This window comes from Equus caballus, chromosome X (assembly GCF_041296265.1).
Source record: "Equus caballus isolate H_3958 breed thoroughbred chromosome X, TB-T2T, whole genome shotgun sequence".
Lineage (NCBI taxonomy): Eukaryota > Metazoa > Chordata > Mammalia > Perissodactyla > Equidae > Equus > Equus caballus.
Window position 1 is genome coordinate 121,882,992 of NC_091715.1, and position 20,263 is coordinate 121,903,254.

General features: G+C 37.5%; 1 protein-coding gene across 1 annotated transcript; it reads left to right on the top strand.

The window, feature by feature from the left end:
* Positions 1-4,741: 4,741 nt before the first annotated feature.
* PRR32 (proline rich 32) lies at positions 4,742-6,783 on the top strand. Its single transcript, XM_070257102.1, has 2 exons — positions 4,742-4,924; positions 5,750-6,783. The coding sequence occupies exons 1-2, from the start codon at positions 4,905-4,907 to the stop codon at positions 6,630-6,632; spliced, it is 903 nt and encodes a 300-aa protein (XP_070113203.1). The 5' UTR covers positions 4,742-4,904; the 3' UTR covers positions 6,633-6,783.
* The last annotated feature ends 13,480 nt before the right edge of the window (positions 6,784-20,263 follow it).

Consider the following 20,263-nt stretch of genomic DNA (forward strand, 5'->3'; position numbering starts at 1 on the left):
ATAATCTCACTTTACAAATGAGTGGAATGAAATTCAGAGAAGTTAAGAAACCTGCCCAAAGTCACAAAGCTAGGAAGTAGTAAAGCTGAGAGCTGAACCCACGTTTGTGCTCCTCTGATTCCAGAACCAAAGGTCTTGACAACTTGGCACATAGGATTCATTTTTAATAAAGTTTGATAAAAAGTTTTCAATATGAATTTACAATGTCTTAATTATAAGCAAGAAGAAACTATTCTAAAATATTTCTTGTTTTTCAAACAAAGTGCTCAAGAAATTAAGTATGCCTTCAACTCCTTTGCCCAGCAATTAATTCTTACATGGTGAATATACATAAATATAGACATATATATGACACCATTATAGTTATGATCTAATGGGCTACTGTAACTGATGTTTTTTTTATCTTTCCTCATTTTACTTATTAGTCCATGTTTGTATCTTACTTTATAATATATACTAATATGAACATGAAATACAATAATTTTATTTTTTGATTAATACATTTTCCTAATTCAGAAAGGTATTCTCCAGAGTTAACATTAATAGTTCACCTGGACAACTCAACCCCCCTCCAACACACCCACCCACCCATCCACACGCAGACACAATGAACTCTATGTTCTCCCAATTGCTCCAGAACCCGGAGCTGAATGACCTAACCATAATCATAGGCTCAGTTCCATCTTAGAGCCGTGGAAATAATATGAGGAAACCTATGTCTGCAGCTCAAGAGTTCAACATTAATTTGATCTTAATATTGGTAATACTAGGCACATGGTAAGATTAGTTCATTAGTTCTGGTCACCCAGTACTGTCCTATGCTTAACTTCTTTTCTCTGCCACCAACCTCAGTTGCTCCAGAATGGGATTTTCAGTTCTCATCATCTTGCTGTGCTACCACCAAATAAATGCCTAATCTTCACTTGCTGAGTCTCTGCATTCATAGTTTCCTTTTCCTTCTTCCTTTTTTCCCATCTGGCTTGCCCCACTGCTACTTAATTTCCAGTTCTGATTCTCAGGGGGCCAAGAAAAATTAGAGTGATATATGTTGAAGGAACTTATGATAACTTCTGATTTATACAAGGAAATAACTTGTTTTGGAGTAATTGCCATAAATTACCTGATTTAAAACAAACAAATTTTCACAAAATCTGGAACGAAGAACTTGAGAAAAGCAATAATCGTCTATTGAAGCTCATACAAATAGGTCCAGCAATGAGGCATATATTGTTAGTTGCTTTTGCCAGTACTGGTGGTGAAATAACCACACTCTCACCTGTTCATCCTCATCACTTGCCACGCAGGGTTTGCAGGACAGCTGGTGGCAGAGAGGACAGGAGTACTGCCTATACTGTGCAACTGAATAGTGCTGTCTGGTCCATTTTGGGATAATATCACGCTTCCATTAATCTCATGCTTTTTAATACACTGAATTAAATAGCAACAGACCCCTAAAAATATCTGGTCTGTCTTCTAGCAGTACTTTTAGACATCCTAAACTTGCAGAGCTTTCCACAGGCATAGCTACATTACATTTTGAAAGTGAGTTAATGGATGGGATCTTTTGACAACTGTCTCCCCAGAGATCAGCATGACAATCTCCTCATCACCTCCTTATTAGCCTGAAGGAAACAGAGAAAGTCATCCTTATGTCTCTATCTCCCGGATTCTTTTTCTAAGCAAAAGAGAAAGGATGTATTTTAAATGATACTTTGTCTGCACTTACACATCTGCAAAATTTCTTTGAAAAAACCCAACAATGTGATTTTGGCTGTACAACCACATTTTTAATGACCTTATAATTGCTGTGCAAAAGTAAATACATCCTTGTATGGTCCTCACTTAGCATTTCAATGAAGTTCTCAGAACCTTTTGAGGATACGTGAGTAATATCTGGAGCTGTGTCATGAAATAAGAGGCCACGGGTAATGAAAGGCATTGATAGCTTAGCTGCTTTTACAGCTAAGCTACTTTTTGGCAAATTCTCAACTTCCATTACCCATTTTTCCCTCCCCAAAGCAGTAACTCAAACAAACAAACAAAATGCATGCACTTTATTACTTAATTTTCAGAGTTCAGTGGAAAATTGAGGTAGCCTATCAGCTTTTTGTCAAAAGGTAGGTTTTGAGATGGTTCTAGTTTTGCCTTTAACTATGAAACCTGAGCCCCTTCAAATAGTCCCTGATGAGCACAACTTTGCTATCTGGCTGATCTTGCTATCTCTAGAGGGTCCAGTTGGCTCTTTATATTTCTATTTCTGCTGATATGAGCCTTAGTTTGAATTAGAATACTGAACTACAAAATTCCAAAATTTTCCCTGCATTCCTACCTCTATACCTATTCTTTTTTTTTTTTTTTTTGAGGAAGATTAGCCCTGAGCTAACATCTGGCACCAATCCACCTCTTTTTGCTGAGGAAGACTGGCCCTGAGCTAACTTCCATGCCCATCTTCCTCTACTCTATATGTGGGATGCTTGACACGGCATGGCTTGACAAGCAGTGCCTAGGTCCGAACCGGGGAACCCTGGGCCGTCAAAGCAGAACGTGTGAACTTAACTGCTGCGCCACTGAGCCAGCCCCCTCTATACCCATTCTTGACGCAGAATGCCCCCCATGTATATTGTATCTATCCTTCAAAATACAACTCAAGTCCCAACTCCATATGAAATATTTCACAGAACTTTAACCTAAAATTATAGCTCCGTCTTCTGAATTTCCATTGTGGTCTTAGTTTACACCTTGCAGCTAATGATCTGTGTCTATTCTTCTTTATGCCTTTCTTAGATCCTTTTATAGATGTTATTTTGTCTCCTCAGAAAATTTTAATATTTCTTGAAGTCACTATGGATGGCTTTTTTAATTTTTTTGGTTTAGTCCACAATAAACCAAATAGTGAATGTATGCAGTAGGCATTCAATAAAAATTCATTGCACAAAAGCAAACAAATTAGAAGGAAAACCTGAGCTAGTATCCATAAATTTATAATACCTGTTATGGTTTTGGAAAATTCTTGGGTCCCATTGAATTTGTCACTGTGCCCAGCTATTTGGTGCATATATTACACTTCATTCTCACGTAATCCAATTAAGATGATATTTTGCTAAATAGCCATTCTAGGTAAAAGCTGCCAATAATTGCAATAGTTTGATAGACATGAAAAGGTTTCCTGGGGCTTCCTTGCCATTATTCAGAAAACAAAAATGTAAGCTCTCAAACATAAACTATGTAAACAGGACTTACCAGATACTAGCAGGCATTAAGTTGCATTTTTTCCCTCTGATGCGGCAAGTGTTAAAAGGGCTTCAACACTCCACCACAATTATATTGCCAATAAGTTTTATTTTACATAAGGACAAGGAAATAATAAACTGAAGAAAAGTAGAAACTGAAGTTTGGGAATCAAGAGATTCCTTAACAGTGAGCCATGCTAGGCAAGTGAATAGATTCCTCTGGGAGAAGTGTTAGAAGCATGCCACTTTCATCTTTCGAGGAGAGAGAAAAAAAAAAAGAAAAAAACCTCACTACTGTAGGGTATAGACAGAGCCTAGGCACCCTGGCTGGAAGATGTGCACTTAGAGACCCAAAAGGTCCTTTCTAGCAAGAGTTGTGTTACTTTCCAGCAGTGACCAGTCAAGCATCTTGGACATATCCATTGCACACATACACGAGCACACGGACACACACACACACATTCAATTTATCTATAAATTGAAACACATGGTGTTTGAATCTATTATCTTGCCTTAAGAAAAGTGAAATATATATATTATTGTTGAAATATAGTGGTATATTCAGATACTAGGAATAAAGAAAGATATTTTAGGGTCTTTAAGGACTAGTCTGCACAGCACAAATCTTAGGTGAGTATACGGAAGAGGGTCAAGTTTATGACTTTATCCTAGAGCAAGATTAACAACCTGAGATGAGGGGACGGTCATGGTAATTTCAGAGCATTAATCTTAGGTCAATGGGAGGAAATAAAAACTGGGGAAGAATACTTGCTTAATGTGGGGGAGGGGGTTGAAATTTAGGCTGGAAGAACAGGAAGTGCCTCATGCAAAAAAGTTAAAGGAAAAATCTGAACTAATATTTGTAAATTGATGATACCTGTCATGCCTTTTATTCTCTCCTCCCACTTAGAGAGAAGTTTCAGAGCTCTATCACCGGAAATACATAAATATATGAACACACACACACACACACACACAAAGCCTACAGGTAGGATGAAAGAAGGAACTGCAAATTGAGGGGCTAAAAAATCAAAGCCAATATGATCCTTAGGAAGATATTTTATAGTGCTATTTTGTTTCATCTTCACAAGAGAGACTCAGATTAAAAAGCAATTTAGCCCCTCAAACCTCTGATCCCCACCAACTTAATAGTACGCATCCTCAAAACTGGAAATTTAAATTACAAGATTAGGCATGGTACTTTGCTCAAAGTTTGTATTTCCAAACTCAAAGAGGAGATTCAACAACTACTTTTTCAAACTAAAACTTCAGAAATAACTCTTAACGAAGGATCGTGCCTCCATGATCCATCTAAAATTTTCTTGAAATGATTTGTCTTTCCAAGTGGCCTGCAACAGGGTTAATGTAGCGAATTCCTTTACCATCAATCTACCGCTGTGAAAAAATGAATCTTACATTTAGCTTCAAAGCAGTGTCACAGATTTATCCCCTCCTCCTCGCTGCTCCTTTTCTCCCTCCCTTCCCTAGCAACTGGTAACCTCAGAAAGAGAACTCCAAATCTAGAAAGAAGCAGTTGGTCCCTGGCTTCACTCGAGTTGCCACACTGCTCTAAGGCAGAAGCAGGGGTCATTTCTCCAGACTGAGTTGGCCTGCGTGGGCATTCAGCTGGTTTTCTCCATCACCTCAGGAAGGCTTTCCTGATCAAATATCTCCATGGCTTGTATTGAGAATGTGTAAGTACAAAACTGAGTACAACTGTTTAATTTTGAAGGCAAAAGGCAGTTTGAATTGTTTTCCTGTGTAACCGGGATGGGGGCTAGTGGGTTGGAGGCAGTGCAGAAAGGAGTGACAGACAAAACTTGAAGGATATAAACTCAGGGACTAAGAATATTGGACCTCAAGGTGGCAATTTTTAAATGTAATTTTGAAACAAAAGTTGCAAATCCTTAGTCTAAATAGTGGGGCTTAAACATTAGGAAATTCATATTCTGTGGTGTGGTATGGATTGAATGAAAGAAAATTTTAATAAGTTTGGTGTAATTGTTGAATGATGCTTCATAAAGAGAAACAAATTGGTTTGTTAACACAACTAACATTTCTTCGACATCTGTGGAGAAAAATACCAAATGTTTTCCCTCACAAGACTTTCCAGAACGCTCCTGCCAGAATCTGAATGCTGGGCTTAGTGGCTCATAGATGCTACTGGGACTAAAAGAGCTGGTGTGTTCTATGGTGTGCTTGCGCACTGCAGCGTTGAAGGAAGCTATCTGAATCTTTAAGGCTTCCTTGCTCCCTTGAGAAAGCGGGAAAATGGGAAATGGGGTGGAGTCACAGGTCAGACACAAAGGGAAATCACGAAGTGAAACTGGGTGCTAAAGATGCCGCCTGTCAAGGGGCAAGCGGGCTGAAGAAGTGCTTGCTGACTACACATGCGAGGAGATAGGGCTCTCCCTTTTCCAGTGGTGTATTCCAGTGAGTTCAATCAATCACATATTTCAGACATTTTCTGGTCACTGTATTTTCATTTTTATTAACATATCTATTTTTGTTTTTGCAAGCCTTGCAGGGCATGTCCCTTCACCCATAGTAGTAGCTGCAGATGAACATGGGAACCAGGAACTGCACCCCAACTTGCCCCTCCACTGTCCGAGCTCCATGCTGAAGGATGATGCAGAGTCCTGGGGCCACCCTCTCGTCTCGCTGAGACCTCCCTTCAATGTGCTGGCTGATCTGACAGGAGAGCAACTGAAGCGCCCCTCGGAGAGAACAGGATCCTGCATTCCTGTCGACAGTTCCAGCTCGAGAGCTCTCAAACACCCATACGGGCCACCACCTGCTGTTGCAGAAGAGTCCCTAGCAACAGTAGAAGTAAATAGCTCTGAGGGGCTGGCAGGCCGGAGGCAGAGGGGACAGGATTCTATTAATGTGTCCCAGGAATTCTCTGGCAGCCCTCCAGCACTAATGATAGGGGGGACAAGGGTCAGCAATGGGGGCACTGAGAGAGGTGGCAATAATGCAAGGCTACATGCTGCCATGCCACGAGGTCAACGGTTCTTTCCACCTAGAGGCTCACAAGTAAGAGGCCCTCCACACATCCCCACCGTTAGATCGGGGATAATGATGGAGCTGCCTCCAGGAAATCCGAGATTGGCGGGCAAGGAAAGGCTGGCTCATGTTTCTTTCCCACTGGGAGGCCCGCGGCACTGCGTGGAGAACTGGCCAAGGCCTATTCCCTTGTCTTCCAGTACTCCAAGTTTACCTTCTTGTGCTACTGCTCATTGCTTCATACCTCCTCGTCCTCCCAGTTTCAATCCATTTCTTGCTATGCCTATCGCTTTTGCTCCTCCCCCCGTCTTTGGTCCTCCACTGCCTTCTTATTTTGCCAATTTCCCTTCCTGGGGCATGCCGGCTCCTGCATCCTCAAACAGAGAGAACAACTGATGGCCAAAAAGGAGGAAAAGAAAGGGTTGGGGAAAGATGTTAAAGTTTTTCATTTATGTTTTATATCTGAAACCCCCTACCCTCGTACAGTCTGTTTAGCACTAACGTGCCTTACACACTCGGAGATTCAATAAAGATTTTAAAGTTTGAATATTGCAAATTATTTTTTAAAAGGCCACTCTGGGAGTCTAAACCTTGAATTTTGTTTTCTATATTTAAGGTAATTAAAGCAGTAATGTGCCAGTGTTTTCTAAGTAGCTTAGCTGAATTCCTACTACTGGCTTGCAGCTGCCTGACTGTGGGGAGGGGCTCTTGGGTTCTTGCCAGACTTGGTCAAGGCTAGGGTGGAGAATTCCTACCTACCTAAGGCTACAGCGGTTGCTCAGAGCAGGATGGGTAAATTAAGATAAGGTCCATAAAGGTAAACTGAAGTCCAGATAATAGAGAAAAATGCACAAACAGTAAAAGTAGCCATGTGAGACTGCACTGAGAGTGACAGAGCCAACATCTCACAACCAGTTGGAGAAAGAACCAGGCTGAAAGGTCAGGAAAGAAAAGGGACAGAGAAAGTAGCAGAGTTCTAGACCATTGCTTGAAGCATGGACTAGTGTTCACCTCTCAACATTTCACTGTTGCTAAGTCCCTATTATACACAGGGCTGGCTAAGTGAAAGTGCAGGGAGAAGGTGAACCGGGCACGCCGGCTGCACCCATTCTCTGAACAAAGGGCCACTACCTACTCAGAACCTTTAAACGCGAATAAAAACATTTTACTCATGTGGAATTATTTTCTCCAATATTGCTGTGTTTGTACTGTTCACAATGTGCTACAGCATCCCATTCTAATGATAGTCCTGAGAGATTATCAAAATGCTCAGATGAGAGCTTTTTCAAATTCAAGTGACAAAGATATGGGCACATAATGCAGAGTGGAAAGTTGGCCATTCTGACCACTGTACAACTTAGTTCGCTCTATAGTAAAGTGCCCTAAGACACAGTGCCACTGTATATGAACAGCCACTAAATTGGAATGCGTTTCGAGGACAAGTCTTCAAACGAGCATGTTTTCTGCCCAGAACTGATGATGTAGGGAATGTGAGCAGTCAGTTAAAGGTTGACAGACCTGCAGATCCAAAAGGCATCAAGCCTATAAGCAAAACCATTAATGTGTTTTTAGCACCAATAAAGAGTTCTTTGCTAGTCCAGCAAAAAGGGCACATGGATCCACGAAGTTTCTTTTTCTCCATTTGTTTCGTAATAGATGGTTCTAAATTTACAGGTGGCAGTGCAAGGCTTAGAAGGAACATCTGGTTAGTGCTTGCTAAAATTCCCCTCACTCTGTGTATGTCCTGAAGCTGGTACAATTTCATCAATTCACTGTGGTGGGTTGAGCAGAAGTATTCAGCAAATCATTTGACAGCTGCTCACTATGAGGTAGCTTAGTCCCAGTGTACCAAGCACTTATTGAATTTTCAGCCTTAATGAACAGAGGCACTGGGCATGCTTATAGTCGTCAAAAATATCTTCTGAGCCAGATGTTAAAAGAGATTTTGACAAGAAATCAAGTTGTTGTGTCAATGGCAGTGCTGCATCTCTGGAGAGTTACCAAAAGGCGTGGTAAGTGACAGCAGGACAGGATGCGTTTTCCTTCTCCAAGGAAGTAGCTGCAATAAATGCTCAGAAAGACTTTACTCACAATTACAGCAATCCGTTACAAATTCACTATAACAGGAAAGTGCCACCAACACAATCTGCTCTTTTTCAACCCTCTATTCTCTTTCCTAACACCCTGTATGTGTTCTTTTCTATGTCATTTCTAAACACTGAACGCCTATAGTAAGCAACAAAGAACAACTATTAGCAAATTGAGGCAGTGAAGCTTTATTTATATCTCTATGGTGTAGAATAAATACATTTTCCTTAGTTTATGTAGAGCTCTGTGTGTACGTAACAGGTTTCAGTGAATGCAAATATCAAATAAGCCTAGGATCCTGTTCTTAATTGCAAGTGAAATGTAAATATTTTTGTTTATTCACGGCTTTTGTATGGAAATACTGTATTACTTTCTTATCGTAGGTGCCAGTGTCCTCAATGACAGCAAAACGTCCATTTTTAAACAGATGATTTGCCTTAAAATTGTTATTTTTAAAATATTCTGGTGCAATATGAGCCAATATTAATCCTATACCACAACATCATATTCATTTTGGAAAGTGCTCATAACACCATATATTCAACACTCTTGAACATACGTTTTCTGTTTCTTTTCTGTGGCTTGAATAACTCCTAAATGCAAAAGGGGAAGATAAACATCAACAAAGTAGCCCTTTCTTCTGATGGTAATGGGAATGGGTTAAGTATTTCCTATTCTAACTTGTAATCATTGTCACAAGAAGATTCATGTTGTACTGTTTATTATTTATAGTTCTCATTATATTCTTTGTCACAAGACTGTAGCATCGGAATTTTAATGTCCTATATATTCTCTAGAAGATAATAATAAACTGTACAACTTTGACCTTTTCCATGTCCCAAAGTATGATTCATTAGCCATTTCCATTTTGCACTGTTTACGTCTGTAGCCTGCTTGAAGAGGTACACGTGCAGCCAATGAAACCACAGCATACTGAAAAGGTTAAAGTTCAAAGTTATGAAATTTTTAAAATTTATAGTCTTTCATGAACCAGAATGACATTAAAATTACATCTTATTCTTCTGAGAATTATTATAATAAAAACACTAAGCAGGACCAAATAATATATTTTCGATGGGGTCTTAAGGTTGAGATCATAGTGCTATCTTCATCTACCATGCAACAAGAGGTTTATTGTGTGGCAGTCACTAAACAACTAGGTAACATATATATAATGGGGGAGAAAGATTTCCTTCCATAACTATTAGATTGTACTGTAACAATGGCGTTGAAGTATCAAGTGTTACTCAGAGCTGTGGACTTTGAAAGGCCCTAAACACATAACTATATGAAATGACTATTTCAATATCAATGGGCCAAAGTCACAGATAAAATTAATTTTAGACAGATAAAACATACGGTGTCTTGTCATAGGTTAATTCCATAGCTATCACAAAACCTTACATGTCTTCTTTATAATGAACTGGATTGAGTGATATTCCCACAGAAAGAGCAAGTGATGAGACTAAATTAAGTGAAAGAATCCATCTATTTCTCTGCGGTAATATTCATTTTTTCTTATAATAATGCAAATATATAACATTTATCAAATCAAACCTAGATTGGAGAAATTTTTTTCAAAATTTTGCTTCATCATGGGATCTTTTTCTTAAGTGCTTGAGAAGGTGCTACTCTTGCTAAAGGCTGATTAAAGACATATGCTTTCTCACCCACCTTTGGGGGCTTTACTGCCTCTCAGAAAGGCTTTCTCAGTATCTCAATTTCTCAAAGAACCTATCTGTGAATCTTACTTTCATGAAATGACTCTGTCATTGATTTTTGAGAATGGACCAGTATCTTATACTGTTTTGTGGAGGTAAACTGACCGTATTTTATTCAACTCTGAAAATGCCTTTCCTCGAGTAAAATAAGATAATATAAAGCACACAAATCCATAGATTCTACCATAAGGACTTTATCCCTCTAAGGCTGTTTAATCATGTAATTAATTGGAAAAATATACATTTATATGTGAGTTCATCCAACATCCTGATTGTAAAAGTTTTGACTTAGAGGCAAGGCAATACAGGGAGTACAGGGGTTGATGGATGGTGTTTGTGCATGTGAAAAAGAGAAAAACAGATGGAGAAAGACAGAGGATTAAAAATAGAGAGAGGGCAGGGCCACTGTCAGCTGAGAAGAGATGAAGTACTTTAGAACAGGAAGCAGCTGCAAATTAGAAGTACTGTGGGAAAAGCAATAAATTTGGATATGGGAGAATGTAATACAGAGAAGATAGAAAGGGGTAGTTTGAAAAGAAAGAAGTGTTATAGATGAAGTGTTTCATAACAGAAAGGGCTCTGTCTGTGTAGGAGCCACACATTTGAGAGTGTGGGGATGAGGTGATTAGAGAAACACTATCCTTCCTAAAAATGAATCTATCTCCGCTGCTTCATTCCTTCCTATAAATATCATCTCTCCTTAGATAGCAGCCAATCTCATATCCCCTACGTGAAACTGGAAGCCCTTTCTGGTTTAGGTTTCATCAATCTCCCAAACTGGCCTCGACAAGCAGACACATCATCATCAAGGTTCACTTTATTAGTGAAGTGGGTATGCAATGAATTTGGCTCACAAAAGAACATTTTCTCAAGTTCTCAAATGTACCAGACCCAGAATTTTTTTTTCTCTTTTTTAATTTAAACTCCAATCTTTTCTTTCCCTAGTAAGGTAGACTGATTATTTTCTAATTTTTCCCTTTTACTCCTCCCACTAAATCATAATTTTCTGAGGTGGAGTTCCTGGCTTTATTAATCGCACTTCATCCAGAAATGAAGTAATCTATTATTTTCCCCAGGGGGCATATTTATACCTCCTTTAGGTATAAAATGCTTATACATTGTGTTAACCCTCATTGGTGCTCAATAGCTATTAGCAATAAACCCTACACTAAATGTGTTAAAGGCAGAGTTTAATGTCCTAACTAAAAAGTTGACTACCTGTAAATAGAATCTTTTTTTAAATCTTATAATAACAATAAGACACATCTGGAGGAAAACGGTCAAATATAAATAACATTTCATAGTTTAAAAAGTACCTATTGGGGGCTGGCCCAGTGGCACAGCGCTTAAGTGCGCATGTTCCGCCCCCCAGTGGCCTGGGGTTCACTGGTTCGGATCCCGGGTGCAGACATGGCACCGTTTGGCAAAAGCCATGCTGTGGTAGGCGTCCCACATAGAAAGTAGAGGACGATGGGCACGGATGTTAGCTCAGGGCCAGTCTTCCTCAGCAAAAATAGGAGGATTGGAAGTAGTTAGCTCAGGGCTAATCTTCATTAAAAAAAAAAAAGTACCTATGAGATAGTCTTACAAAGATTATCAGTAAAATCATGGATAATCCCAAATTTAACAGAAAGATGTGGCTTTCAAAAATCTCTTCAGAGTTTATTTAACTTTATTGCTTCCTTGCTAGGCATTTTCGCAAACCAATTGCAATGTATACACATCCCAAATTGTCTAAGTTTATGATTAGTTAACACTGCTAACTTCACCAGTCAAATGAATCCATGTACATGTCACTTCAAAACAGTGTAAAAGCTCATTTCTCCTTTAGGAATTCAATATGAAGTGAAGATATATAAGGAAAATGCCAATTCCAATGGCTAAATGTCATCCCCTTTATTTTTCTTGTTATCCTTTTAATATAGCCAGCAGTGGAGGCTACAAGGGGCAATCAACCCTTGATTGGAAAACCAGTAAGATGTTGTTCTATTTTGAGTCTTAGTCTCACCTAGCCAAAACAAAAAAACAAACTGAACAGAGTATAAAACATGGAATCCATGGGCTTGAAGATTAAAGTTATTCAAGGTGCATTTACTGAACACGTGCTACAAGAATAGCTCTACATTGAGTGCTATAGAAGATAAAAACCAAGTAAACACCTACGGAAGTGACGGGTTCCTAAGAGAACATTAGTTTTCCTTCAGTGATAGAAGATATGCCCTTTATCGTAGACTGAGTTCTTATATGCTCATGAGTCTATGTTTAGAATTTCCACCTCTTCTGTTGGTCTGATAGGTCCTCAACTTACAGATGGAGAAACTGAGACTTGACAGATTTAGCGATTTGACCAAGAACAAAATGTGACTTTGTGGCAGACTCAGAATCTTCTTGTTATACCTTATTTCAAAATATGTTTCAAATGTATGAAAGATATGAATGTAAATAATAAAAGGAAAATCCTCATAAACACTAGAAGAAATGTAAGTCAAAGAGATGAACATTTACATAATCTTGATCTTTCTTCTCATGGTAACAAAGTCAGAAACCATAACAGAACACACTAAAATATTAAAATGATCTATTGGTCAAAATTATCATAAACAGAATTTAAAAGCAAATGAGAAATTTGGGAAAAATTTGTAGCATATCTAAAAAAAGGTTTAAATGTTATTAATAAATAAAAAATGTATGAGCCAATAGAAAAAGTGCATATCTTCATAAAAAATGGATAAATGACATTAACAGGTAATTTACAATAGAAAAAATAAAAATGGCTAGTAAAGATAAAATAATTAGTTTATAAGAGTAAATTTAAATAAGTACAATTTCTCATCTGTCAAATTGGTAAAGTTTCTTTTACATAACTATATCCATTGTCAGAGAGGGTTTGGCATATGGGTGCTCTCACATACTACCTGTGGGAATATAAACATCAGTACACTTATTGAGAGCATTTCCAATATTAAACAAATTCCTTAAAATTGTAATATTCTTTGATTCAAGAATCGCACATGTTGGAGTTAGCCTAAAGAAATAATCATGGATATGGATAAATCTTTAGCTACAATTAGGCTCATCTTAGCATTATAACAGCAAAAAATTAGAAGCAAATTAAATATTCCAAAATAGACAATTGTATAATTAAGTCAGGGTATATTCAAATAATAGAACATAATGCCACTATCAGAACAATGACAGTCAATTATCATTTTTAAGATGAAAATTTTTATATGCATTTTAAATGAAAAAAGGTTACAAAAGTAGGTGACAGAATGATCCAATTCTCTTTCTGTTTATCTATATTTTTTAGTTTTTTTCTTTTCTTGAGGAAGATTAGCCCTGAGCTAACTACTGCCAATCCTCCTATTTTTTGCTGAGGAAGACTGACCCTGAGCTAACATCTGTGCCCATCTTTCTCTACTTTCTATGTGGGACGCCTACCACAGCATGGCTTTTGCCAAGCGGTGCCACGTCTGCACCCGGGATCCGGGCCGGCTAATCCTGCACTGCTGAGAAGCAGAACGTGCGCACTTAACTGCTGCGCCACCAGGCCGGTCCTATTTTTCAGTTTTTATAATAAACATTTCTACTTTTGTAATGAAAATTGTGTTGTGATAAAAAGGAGATAGAATGTGATTTCTAAACTCTTTCAGCTCTACATTTCAATGAAACGGTTATATAACATAATAGAAAACAGAATGCTATAGATAATTATTTTTGAGGAAGATTAGCCCTGAGCTAACATCCGGGCCCATCTTCTTCTATTTTATATGTAGGACGTCTGCCACAGCATGGCTTGACAAGCGGTGCATAGGTCTGCGCCAGGGATCCGAACCAGCATACCCCGGGCTGCCAAAGCAGAGAGTGCAAACTTAATTTCTACACCACTGGGCCAGTCTTTGCAATAGATATTTTGTAACCATAATTTTAAATAAATGAGTACTCAGAGAGAGAAAATGAGAAAAAAATCAAGTGAGACGGGAGTAGTTACAGAGGTTTATGTAAGACAATCTCAGAAGCACTATGCCTTTGCAACATTTTGTTTCTTGATTCTTGGTGAAATAAGACTCTATATTAGGGGTGTCAGCCAAGATCTCATATTTGGCTATACACTTGTTTTTACAAGACATTGAGCGTTAGTGGGTTAGGACTGGTCAAATGGGGTGAGGCATCAGGAGACAGAGCAAAAAATGGGATCCGGTCTATACCACCAGGTTTAAGCATGCAAGGGTTCAAATCTAGACAGGTCAATTGAAGCAGCATGGTACAGGTGGGTATAAGTTCACTTTAACAACCCTTTTATATATCCATGCTTTTTAACTTCAGAGTTCTTGATTTCCCATTGAACCACAATGATTCTAGTTTTAATTCTAACAGCCTGGACCAGCATGTGTTAACTATAGCCAGAAAAATGTCAGAGGCATGTAGATGAATCATGTTTCTGATCTGGGCAGGAACATAGGAGCTAGGACTATCACAATATTTGGCTCAGGATCTTCCCCTTCTACACGATTTCCTGTTGAATGTGAGCAATTTAAAAACAGGAGGTTAAGATAAGCACGGATGACTTAAGCATTTAAAACTGCATATAACCTAACCCAGACTGTGGAGTACTGAGCACAAATTATTTTCTACAACTTATTACGGTACTCACACTTTAAAATGTCTGCGAAGGGCAGACCCACCAAGAATATGCTTATGAAATTTGTACCCTGGAAAAGGGTATCTAGCTAAAGGGGTACGGGTGAGGACTGAAATTCAGTTTGTACTCTGCTTGCTAAACAGTGTACCTGAGGAGGGGCAACTTCTCTAACTGGTCTGCCCAGAATGGGTGCTGTTTTCTAATGTGTCTGTAGAAACAGTAGACAATAGTTGTGCTTCAGGTTAATAACCAATGGGTCCAAACAACTTCATCTCTGATAAGCCTGAAAAATTTTTAAAAAGCATGATCCTAGTTCAAAGAAACCACAATTTCAATGTTGATAGAATTAAAAAATAATTGCCATTCAACATACCTGGCAAATGATCAAAGACCAGCAGGCTCTCAACTGCAAATTACCAGCTAAAAAGCTACCATTAGATATGGAAAATGGATTCATACGAAAAAATAAATTAAAAATAAAATTGACAAAAGGCAGTTGCTTTAATGATATTTCTAGAAAGAAAAATCCCATGAAGCGTTTCTCTGGCACCTGTATAAAGAATATTTTTAATGAGAATAATGTATAAATATAGCTAGAACCCTAAAACTCAAATACCAGGCTGGTGTTTCAAATATATTTTGGAAAGTTACTGCTATGACTGATACTAATAAAATATTAAAAGTAATAACAGTGAAATTCACAACAATCATCCAATATAATAAGTCCCCAAATATAAATATAATTCAGCATGAAATCTACTCTTTAAAACATATGTTGAATATCAAGTATAAATATATTAATGAGTCACTTTCCATGAGCAAAATAATTTTGCGACCTGAATACATTTAATATGGTATATTTTTTCCCGTATTTATTTCTTCTTTATTTTTTTAAGGACGAGATAGCACCAAGGTCCTTAAATGTAAATTCATCATGCCACTCAGTTGTATTCACATTTCTAGTGAAGAAGCTTATTTAACAATTTCTTAGAAGATGTCTCTTGGGTTTAGCTGCAGGCAGGAAATGATGTATAATTAGCACTTTTATGTGGCATTAACAAACAATCTTGTTAGTTCATTACTTTTTAATATTTGCATCAGTCTTCTGAAAGCAGATTAAGAACAACTGTAATTTCCATATGCAAGATTCGTTAACTACAAAGCTCAGAAAATGTTCACTTTAATCAAAACCATGCCACAATACTATATCTTCAATTTCTTTTCTTCTCACACTCCTTTTCAGTCTATATAGACCTCCAACTCCAGAGATTTTGGAAAATTTTATTTTAAATGAAAGAAGTGGACATTATAGTTTGGTCTATTATGCTCACTAAAAATAGACCAAAAATTAATAAACATTTTGTCTTTTCACTGATCCATACAACAAATATTATTTGTGATCTCTTGTATTTTCAATAGAAGGATGTAAAACCTTTTAAAGTTAAAACTGGTTAACTTAGAAGTCCTGGTTTTGAGGAAGCCATGGAAAAGATGATGATCACGACTATGGGAAATAGCTGCATAAATAATACTTAAATGTTGTATTTATAAAATTTCTTAATCTTTCCTAGACAAAGCTATATCAGTGCTACTCCAAATGCACTTTCTGTACACGCTTGCTACATATTACAGGTATTTTCAATCTGTTTTAGGTCCATTAGATGAATCTGGTTGTACTCATGGATGTCTTCAAGACCACTGGGGTTAAAGAGTTGTGAAAAGAAGAAGAGCACAAAGCAAGGTAGCAAAAGTAAGCACGTCCAGACTGGGCAGCGACTTGTGGCCATGCAGAGCTTGGATTTTATTCTAAGCGCAATTGCAAAGGCACAGATGGAGGAACAGCCCTGATTTACTTGACTATTTAGAACCAGACATGAGTGATGTCTCTACGTGTGCAGAGTGAAGTCATGTGATGGTATCAACTCCCTTCCAGGTCTCCATATGCAATCCACGGTAAACTGACTATATAGTATTGCACTAGAGATGCTCCCTGTACCTAATATTACTTCACAAAGTATTGAATTATTTTTATTTGAAATGTAACATCAAATATATATATTCCTAAAATTAGATATACCATTATTGTTCTTTGTTCTACCACAAATATTAACAGTAAACTTTTATTTGATAACTTCGATTATTTTCTCTCTGAAATAGGACACCAAAAACACATGACCTTATCCCTTTAAAATTGTTACTATATACTGAAACCCAGGGGGATTCTCTGGATCCAGAATCAAACATATCTAGTGGCTGGACAGAAAATTCACCCATCCTTCACTGGAGTATTTGGCTACCAGCCGTCTTGAACTTCTGTTGAGCTTGTTGTAAACAGAAACCCCTGAGTCTTATTTATCTTCAAGATGCTAGAAAGCTAAATATTCTTTTGCTATACTTTATGTATTTGATTCTTCAAAATTAGACATAGGAGTTGCCCAACATTTCTCTCTTTAAATTCCCCCTTTGTTGATTTAAGTTCACTATTACAATCTCTGCTGGTTTAAAAATGTTTACTTCAAGATACTAACATATTCCTTTATCCTCACATCAAGTTATGACATGCAGTTTTTAAATATTTTCATGAGAATTCTTGATAACAGTGTAGGGGAGGAAGACATTTCCTCTACCCAGTCTAGGTCCTTCTGGCTAGATAATGAATTAAATTCACATGAGACAGAATAACAGGAGAAAATCAAACAAAGCTTTATAACGTTTACACATGGGAGAGACCCAGAAAAACTGAGTAACTCGCCAAAGCGGCAGAGGTTCTCATCTTCAATACCCTCCTCAGCTAAAGGTAAAGGAGGATGTTGAGGCTGTGGGGAGTCAGTTATGGGAGATTACCAGAAAAGCACAGTAAACAAGAGTAAGGTTATTATGCAGACTTGAGTCTTTGCCTTCCACATTGATAAGAGTTTCTAGAGATAAGGTCATCCCTCCTTCTTCCTGGTACAGAGAGGGAAACACCTTTAGAGATGGAGATTTCCTTTACAAATGTAGATGTCTCTTAACAAAGGATAAGTAAATTCTACTTTTCAGAGTTTCTCTCATGTCTGCAGTTTTTAAAAGTAACCAGCCCAAAATAATCCTCATGCCAAAGAGACGTATCTTGGGGTGGCCAATTCCAATCCCCCACAACAGGAAATGTAGAATTGGTTCAATGCAGAGTCCTGAGGCATTCCACTAGAGACCTTCCTCAATTAATCAATATTATGAGTATTTGGCCATTTAACCAGCTATGGCTGCATTCAACTTCACAATAAGCTATTATCCTATTTTCCCATGTCATGAAAGATTTTGTTCAAAGACTTTTGGTGATCAAGACATGCTATGGATGTGGCATTTCCCCTTTAAATAGATCACATTTACATTTCCACTCAGTATAATGATTAATACTATCTAGAAGGAAAACAAAAATCTTAATTTTTATATAATTATTTCCCTAAGCTACGTACATTCTTGAATATTATAGAGGAGAGGAAAGCACACAAATTCCAAGTGAAATATTAATTGATAAAGCCTTTTTTATTTAATTATTTTATTGATGTCATATTGGTTTCTAACATTGTGTAATTTCAGGTGTACATTACTATATATCAGTTTCTGCATAGACCGCATCCTATTGACCACTAATAGTCTAATTTTTTTCCATCACTTGAGCAGAAAATGGGTATACATATAACAGTCACTTAGAAATAAAATAATCCCAATATCTTATTTTGTATTCAACAAATGTATTGTTCAGACAGATCAATAACTCAGGTTTCTTCACTAACATTCCATGGCTCTTTCAACTCAGTATGCTTTTGAGAAACAGTAGGGGATTCTATTGGTATCAGCGCAGACAGTATCATCTAACCACTATTGAACTAGATGTTAAAGGAGATAGAACATTACAAGACAAAACAATTGCCTTCAAAAAGGTTAAAATCCAGTGGTAGTATTATATAACAGAAAATTGTGTCTAGAAGTATGGGTAACACTTATATTGTTAATTTTTGGATTCTAAAATGAGTTTTTATGATGAGAAGAGGCACAGGTTTTAAAAAGTCACACATCTGAATCTGCATAGCAGTAAGTCAACTTATACTTGAGTTTAGGCAACTACATATTGTGTAAACAAATCGGATTCAGGAGGCTATGCCTCTTGTTCCAATCTACTCTATGAATGCAGAGTAGAACATTCTAAAGAAAATCTTATGCGGAGTTAAGAGGAGTAAGAGAGCACCGGGACAAAGATGAAGTGCCCCTTCTTTGACCTTCTTTTATCTCAGATTCTTTTACAAGTCTTTTTTTCCCTCTGCACCTTTTACTAAATACGTAATTAAAAATACAATGCCTTCTCCTCTCTCAGTGCTTCTCCTCTGTCTTGCGCCTTCTCCTCTGTCAATCCTTCCTTAAATATTCATACTTCACACTCCGTCAATGAATGAAAATGACTCATAATGTGACCACCCTGTTCAAGAACATGGCTAAAAGCTGAAATGACATCTTTCCACTTTAACTTAAAAGCATCTTTGATAACAAATGAAACAAATATTTCCCAAAGTAATTTTCTCTATGGAAATGGGAAGATTCACAAACAAAATGTGCCTTCAGTGAATGACTCTGTCCATTGCCTCAACTCAGCTTGTTGTATTATTTTTCCTCTGCCTTTGTTTCCCCATTTCTTGCAATTTAAACTTTTCTAGTCTTTCTTTGAGCAACATATTCATTATTTATGTTTGCCCAGGACAGCTGCTTTCCTGAATATATAGAAGTTTTGTTGCAATTTTCTAGAAATACTACAAGCTTCCACATTGCCTGCAGGGCTGCATCAGAGCACATGACCTTTGGTACTCAGAGATTGTAAGTTTCCTATTTTTTATCAGTAGCTGATCAACTCACCAAAGAATTTCTGAGAATCTTGTATATTTGATAATTTCGAGACTTTATCCACCTGGGTCTTGATATTATCATAATTAAATTTTCCTATCATCAATAATGAACTACCAAGAAAAGAGCTTAAGAAAAGGAGGATTTATGAGAGTGTGGGGGGTCAGAACTTGCCACCCAAAATATGTCTCTTTGGCTTGATTATTTTTAAGAACAAAAGACTTAGAAAGAAACTTTGACCTCCCTAGCTGCATAAAAGAATTTAAGATAGAAGGCCTGTTTCAGGAAGGAGCTAATACTATAAGATAACTATAGTATAATATAAACCAGGTGTGGTAGACAGGGAAGAATCTAGCAAGGCCCAACTAACCAAAGTCCTCCCCATGTCCCATTGTTTTTCTAAGGTTTGGCAAACGTTTGCTTACCAAACATTTACTATTTACTTTTTCATCTCCATGAGTATTTCCCGCCTCCCCGACCTCCTCTTTTGTCTTTAGCTGAAGATGGTATTTAAGGTGGTGGCTTTAGCCATTTCGAGAGTTACTCAGATTTCCTAGGTTTCTCCCATGTGTACATGTTATTGAACTTTGATTTTCTCCTGTTATTCTGTCTCATGTCAATTTAATTCTTAGACCAGTCAGAAGACCCTAGAGAGTAGAGGAATATTCTTCCTCCCCTACAAGAGGTAGGTGGACAACGAA

Coding starts and splice junctions, on each gene's coding strand:
- PRR32 (XM_070257102.1), top strand. CDS start 4,905: ATGGCTTGTATTGAGAATGT. Junction 4,925..5,749: donor ATGGCTTGTATTGAGAATGT/GTAAGTACAAAA, acceptor TGTTTTTGCAAG/CCTTGCAGGGCATGTCCCTT.